Source organism: Triticum aestivum, chromosome 4B, assembly GCF_018294505.1.
Source record: "Triticum aestivum cultivar Chinese Spring chromosome 4B, IWGSC CS RefSeq v2.1, whole genome shotgun sequence".
Lineage (NCBI taxonomy): Eukaryota > Viridiplantae > Streptophyta > Magnoliopsida > Poales > Poaceae > Triticum > Triticum aestivum.
Genome location: NC_057804.1, coordinates 54273998 through 54280944, shown reverse-complemented (window position 1 = coordinate 54280944; position 6947 = coordinate 54273998). Strand labels below are relative to the sequence as shown.

General features: G+C 44.8%; 1 protein-coding gene across 5 annotated transcripts; it reads right to left on the bottom strand.

Annotated features, from left to right (window-relative positions):
- Positions 1 to 3497: 3497 nt before the first annotated feature.
- Positions 3498 to 6737, bottom strand: LOC123090964 (thioredoxin-like protein AAED1, chloroplastic). 5 transcript variants are annotated; one of them, XR_006442682.1, is made up of 9 exons: positions 6314 to 6736; positions 6001 to 6047; positions 5760 to 5874; positions 5386 to 5430; positions 4842 to 4901; positions 4646 to 4741; positions 4391 to 4529; positions 4178 to 4242; positions 3498 to 3923 (listed from the first exon to the last, which is right to left on the bottom strand). XR_006442682.1 is itself a non-coding variant. In XM_044512339.1 (8 exons), the coding sequence occupies exons 1-7, from the start codon at positions 6599 to 6601 to the stop codon at positions 4410 to 4412; spliced, it is 771 nt and encodes a 256-aa protein (XP_044368274.1). In that variant the 5' UTR covers positions 6602 to 6737; the 3' UTR covers positions 3498 to 3923; positions 4391 to 4409. The 5 variants fall into 5 exon arrangements, 3 of the variants coding, with proteins under 3 accessions (XP_044368274.1, XP_044368273.1, XP_044368272.1); XR_006442681.1 differs by having other exon boundaries at positions 3498 to 3828; XM_044512339.1 differs by lacking the exon at positions 4178 to 4242 and having other exon boundaries at positions 6314 to 6737.
- Positions 6738 to 6947: the final 210 nt, after the last annotated feature.

The window sequence follows — 6947 nt, the reverse complement described above, 5'->3', positions numbered from 1 at the left end:
GGGTGATGTCCCCATAGTTGGTTCTTCAGTTTGTGTTTTTTCTTCTACAGATTTATCTCGGTGGAGTTGTCCTACATTTCGGATGACGCAATTGTCCGTCTTGGTTCTCCAGCTCCAATTCTGGCCTCGTCAGTGTGTGTGATAGTTGTGTTTTCAGACTCCGTTTGTCTGGCCTGCGACGTCATACATGCCCTCTCTGAGGCATCTATTTGTTACGCAGAGCATAGTCGTCGACATTTTCTAGTCTACATTGATGACTTTTTAGCCATTGCTTCTGCAAGCTCATGTGTTAGCAAGTTTGCCCCGCTTAGATGGTGGCCCAAAGGTGGCAATGAGCTTTGCCAATAGCGCGACATCGATGGATGAAGAGGAAAGAAGACTTTGGCACCCTCAATTATTTGGATGTTTTTTAAATTTTTGTAAGAGCGTTTGTAAGGGTTTGTGCTACTTACTATATGACATTTGATCTTTCCGCAAAAAATATGTAGACAAAGCATGGCCAGCTCACCATGATTGATAACTATAACCCATGTTCAAGATCTTACTTTCGCAAGCGAGCTTATGTGCAAAATTGCATCGTCGAGAGTCATCCAATTGTGGTAGCAATCGCATGGTGACCAGTGAGGGCGCCAGGAAGATATTATTTGAGCACCCGCCTCGTCCATAGGATGACACAAGTGGTTTCGAGCTAATTACTCAATGGTGAAGTCTTCGAACCTATCATCAAGATGGAAACACCATTTCATGTATGGGGTTGAAACTCCAGGATCTAGACTTGCATTGTGACCTTATTGAATGTTTGGTCTTTGTGCCGATGTCTTGGTCTTGATTGGTTTGACCTGTTATTTAAGGTGAAAATCTTTGTGCCGATGACACAACTAGATTTGGCGGTGTTGGAGCGGATGCATAATTACTTCTTATAGGCATTCCGTGCAAAAATATCGACTTAGGACATGTACAATGGTTCTATCTTAGCAATGCTACGTAGGATAAATGATGACGTGGAGGAGAGAGAAATCACAAGAGAAGATGGGTCTTCTCTTAATTAAGAGAAGGCAAGAAATGATCTCTTAGCATAATATGTCTCATCACATTTTTAGAAATAACTAGTTAATAAAGATAAAGCTAAGAGACGGCCCATTGTAGACATGTTTTTTGTCATCTTTAAATTACATGCAAGATTTAAGATAAAACTACCTTATCAACCATTGTACATGCCCTTAGTTGCAGGTGTTTAGTTGTTATATCTTGTAAAGAAATTCTTTGTGTAAGAGATGGCACGATCCATACGACGTCAAAGTGGCACGATCCATCGAAGTGTCAACCTATAAACGACCTAAGAGCCGTGAACCCAAGAGGCGGTGATCCGCGACCTGAGACGACTAAAAACTGCCAAATGTTATTTTATGTAGTTTGCCAATGCTTTCTTTTTTTTGCATGTACTCTGCTTATTTGTTAATGTTGTGGCTTCAATGTTTCACATATGCTTTAAGAAACTAATGACGTGAGTGTCCGTGCGTGTCTACATGGTAACAAAAAAACTTCCTTTTACTTAAAAATTACTACTATACCAGTAATTTTGTAGTTTTCCCCCTTTGATCCGCCAAAAAAAAGAGGATGGTCCTATTTTTAGAATCGGACTGAACGCGACAAAATATTTCAAACTGTGAAAAAAATTCAACAAAAATTTAGCGCATACATCTCAACATTATATGTGTGCACTTCACGTTTCGGAGGAAATCGACATTTTTTGTGGCTTGTGTTAAAAAGACAAAAGGATGTCTTATGAAAAGCATTTTTTTAACACCAATTTTTCTCTTTTTCACATGTGACACGTAAGTTGTCGGTTTTTCGCGAAACGACTTTGTGAGCATGTACAATATCGAGATGTACACGCCAAGTTTGTGTTTGGAAATTTTTTGACATTTCAAAATATGTTTAAAACACATTTTAAAAATCAGGAGCGTGTGCTCCGATGTGCCAAAACGCCACTGTCCAATGCGGAAATCTGTTGGTGCTTCCAGGAGTGCGCGCTCCGATGTGCCAAAACGCCACTGTCCAATGCGGAAATCTGGGAGCACCAACAGATTTCCGCATTGCACAAGCCCTTATGGATACAGAGTAGCTTCAGCAAGGTTCCTGAAAGTGAAACCAAAAGCCAAGCTTTATCACGTTTGGTTTGGCGGCCTTAACAGCTAAAGAACTTGATGAAGAAACATTAACTTCCTTACAGATTGCAAAACACTAGCGATTGCAACTGAGGCCAAGAACATTATTTCTGAACTTGGGCATTGGAGCATCAGACCCACTCTAGCAGATTTCTTTCTTGCTTCTTCAGCCTTCTTAAGCTCTAAAGTTATCCATATCCCTATAAATCTTAATCTAATTGCCCATTCTCTTGCTAAAAGGGCTTTTAAAAATAGAGCAGCTACTAGTTGTGTTGATCTTTGCAGCAAAGGATCAAGATGAGTAGTAGACTATCGATTCTATTCTCAATACCAGATCGCATCTGAGCCCCTGCGTCGTCCCCCCGGCAGGAGACTCGGGCGGTGGCGCACGCCTCCCTCTCCTCTCCTCCTTCCCGCGCCCAGACCCTCGCCGCCGGCCAGAGCCCCCGGGGCAAAGCCCCTTGCGGTGGCCGGCGGTGGGCCCCTTTTCTGCGCTACTCGGGGATGGCCGATGCGGGGCAGCCTATCCAGGCGACGGCGGCACAGCGGTGGCGGCATCCTCGTGGCGGGCGAGCGGCGACGTGGTGGCCCTGGGATTGGCGGTGGTGGCCATCTCCTCCGTCGAAGGTGGTCGGATCTCAAGATTCGTCATCTAGTACATACTACGAGTCGGGAAGACATAATTGTCGGTGAAAACCGAGCCGACAACGTGCGATGGTGACGTTCTGCACCGTTACCGTGATGAAGGCATTGTCGTGTAACTAATGTCGACCCACTTGTGCTGCTTCGGGGGAAACCCTAAGATGTAGTCTTCCAGATCGGACAATGGCTGCACTGATGTGTTGTTTCTCTCTTGGGAGCACCATTTATGAAGCAACGCTGGAAGAGAGAGGCAGGAGGTGGAGTGCCTTCGTCTTGCATGAAGCTTCAGTGGAGATGTGTCAAGTCATGCCTGGCCCACAGGTGCTACGCTGTATCATGCATGTTCGGCAGGTGCTACACACAACAGATCTTCCAGAGTCTCCGTGTCTGGATGGACAAGTGCAGGGAGGTGGCGTTGTTGGCTGTTGGGCGCCGACGGATGGCCGAACTGGCAAAGATGATGCGGATCTCTCTCCTGAAGACGTGTCAGCAATTCGATGATGATGGATGATGACAATTTCTAAAACATGTGCATGTGATGTATGCTTTAGGTATACTGCACCGACCATTGGTTCCGATACGTTATGTGGATGGATCAGCGACGACACTAGTTTTAGATAAGGGGAGTGAGAGCACTCCACATTATCAAGTTTGTAGGTGTGAGTGACGGCTTCGAATGGTTTGATGTATTTTCTTGTCAACATTTCTTAAATAATTAATAAAGATGATTGTATGCATCGTTTGATGCAGAGGCCGGGGTTTCCAACCTCATTTTTAAACAAACAAAAAAGTGTCAAGATGTAACTCCAAAAAGGCTTTTGAAGCCATCAACCTCCCTGGAGGGCTCCAGTGTGACCCCCAAAAAAAGGCTTCCAACATAGCAGCTTCCTTGGTCTCCACGCGGTGGGTGGGTCAGAGACTGGGGTTTTGACCATTGGAGATCTTGTGTAGCATTTGCCCTCCTTGATATTAGTACAGCCCAATTGCATGATGTCCAGGTAGCCAGGTATGCAGCATTCTGTACAAGAAATTGGACACTTGTGGAAATACGACCAAGAAACACCCGGCTTTAAATTGATAAAGCCCAATACACATGCTGAAGATAACGTATATCTACAAAAAACCAACCCTTTTAGCTCACTGTGCAGTGTTTATAATTAGTTATGCATATCTACCAAAACCCAACCCTGCTAGAAAGTTTGTCAAAAATCTTAAAGCTGCGTTCAATTGACAGGGGTTTGGCAGGGATTGAAGAGAATTATATCCCATACAAGTCAAATTCCCCCCAAATCCCCTCCAATCGCCTTGGGACAGGGTGTAACCGAACAAAGCCTAATACATGTACATGGGGCGGATGCTACCCTTACATCAGGATCCAGTATCTCGAAAGTCATCTGATGCCAAGCTTATGAAATGTCTCTACGAGAAGCGCCTGCGCAGTAAGGTTATGCAGTAAGAACGGACTCTACGCTGACACTATTTTTTTTTTTGAAAGTACTCTTTACAACAACCAAAAAAGAACACTTAATTTGGCATTGTTGTGTGTTAGGATGGGAATAAAAGCAAGAGATCAGGCATACCTATTTGTAGGATTCGACATCAGGCTACTGGAACTTTACAGCAGATGTTCAGGACATCATCTAATGGTGCATGATCCCCTGTGCCCTCATCCTTCCTTGCATATAACAGTTCTTTCCCTTTGAACACGAACATTCCACCCTAACGAATATAGCAAACAAAAATGCGGTTCCATCGATCAAGAAGACTCTGTAAAATCTTTAATGAAGTTCAGATAGTAGTTGCAGAAGCAGTTGATTATGGGTAAATGATCTAACCTGTTGCAGGACACTTGGCCTGTCATCTGGGGTGGCTTCGATTGTATAGTTCTTTGTCGCCTCCTTGAGGGAATCAAACCGAGAAAATACTTTCACCTTCAAAGAAATGTGTTCTTGTTCAGGAATGTCTTCCACGCAACTTTCATGATAAAACAACTATACAAATAAAACATCACTGCTATAAAATGATGCTTACACTGGCTGGGTTGAAGAATGTGCGCCCAACACCAAAATATAGGCCCAAGAGATCATAAGCCTGAAAAAGGTAAATGGAAGTCATGCACTTACGAAAGGAGTAAGTAAAATGGTTTTCTTTGATTATGTAATTTCCAATCCTCAGATGATTGATCCTCATGTACCAAATACCATATATCCATGTGTCTATCTCATTTACCTATCTACATGGCTGCATGTAAGTTTGAAGAAACGAGCACAATGTATACATAGACTTATCAAGGAGAACCACAGTAGCAACAAGGACCATTTCCAATAGAAGAACTTATAATTACATATTCTCATGATCGCTGGCCCAAAAATAAGATAATTTCCAACACTCTTTGTCCAAAATAGTCACATTTCTATGGGACCAATCCTGCTAGGACTTAGTACAATGCAGCCAATGGCTAGGAGATGTTAACACGTTTAACAGATATAATGTAAATGCGAGCAGTATATGATGTGCCCATACAGTATAGCAATATCCAGTAGGTACATTAAGGCATGAGCATGCAAATTAGTACCTTGCGCTCAGGATCAGCATAGAGGTAATCCAATGGAAAGGGCAACTGCATTAAACATATTTTAACAAAGTTACTTAGGACTGAAAATATCCAAATATGACCAGGAAATACAACATATATGAACAATTGGGGTTTTAAGACATCCATTGTTTAGCAAGTCCCACACGAGGTTAATAAGTTAGATTAAAACATCAGCAGGATTGTGCAATTATGCAATGATCTATTGCAATTATTGGTGGGTGAATACCCTCAAAAAGTTGAAGCTCAAATGATAAAAAATCTGTGTCTACAATAAGATCATAGATGATCACCAAAGTTCGCAGTGCGTGCTGAGAGGGTACGAGATATGCTATAAATAGAAATGTAATACATACACGCTCAGCAAGAATACGGGCTTTATCAGGAGTGCCAACACCAACAGCAATTAGTTTGACGCCAGCAGAATCAAATCTTTCTTTCGCGTCTTTCAACGTCAAGGCTAACTCCCAGCTGCAGAGGACACGGTCACAGGTAGAGTTGATGATTAGCTCAGAAAAAGAAATCAAACCAACACGCACAAACTATATCCAGGTCAACAAATTCATCTACAGAAGGAGGGGGGGCTATCTCTCTTACCAGCAAGGACATCCGAAATGCCTTAGCAACGCGACGACAGCCATTCCCTGCACAAGCAGCGAATTACTCCACCAATTTAGTTATGTACCGCATCAATTCATAGCGTAATCAAATGATTTCATAGCTAAAATGGGATTTAGTGTTTCGACCTACAGAAGGAAGCAAAGCAACAAATGGATGCCCCTTATTCTGAGAAGAACCTCTGAGTTGCAAACCTGAACCTCAAACTACATACAAGATTTCCTATGCTACATCCCCTCATAAGACAAAGACTAAGCTAATCGGAGAAAAGGGTGAGCATCTGCATCTCTACCTCGTTTTGGTCCCACAGATCCCTGATCAGGACGGGCTCGCCGGTGGCCGCGGAGAAGATGGCGACGCCACCGAGGGCATCACCGATACCCGACCCTGGTTGCGGTGAAGAAGACAGAAGGGACGGCGAGCTCGCGGCGGCTGCAGGTACCACCGGGGAGCGGTGGAGACGGAGGCCGAGGCGGCGGCGGTTGGGGACGGGGGCGAGGTCGGGGCGGTAGCGAGAGGAGGTGACGGCAGGGAGAGCGGCCGTCGGCGGGAGGGAGAGGCGTGGTAGCGAGGCGGCCATGGCTAGGTGTACGCGGCGAAACCCTGTCCGAGAGCAAGGCAGGCCGCGGATGCCGAGCAAGAGCAAGCGGACCGATGCGGTGGAGATGGGTTTCCCGGTGGCGGGACGGGAGGCGTGGCCACAGACTCGTCAAGGAGAGTGCAATCTTTTTTTTTTCTCCTTTTCATTTCGAGTGAAGTGCACATCTAGTCCTTGCAGCAACTCCAATGCCGCGACCCATTTCTTCCACGCGGCGTCCATTTGGTTCGCGGCGGACAGAAAAGTCACGAATCCGAACGGACGCGTGTTCACTTTTTGTCCGCCTGCCGACCCATAACTCAGTTTTGAGCCTGATTTGCGTCGGCGC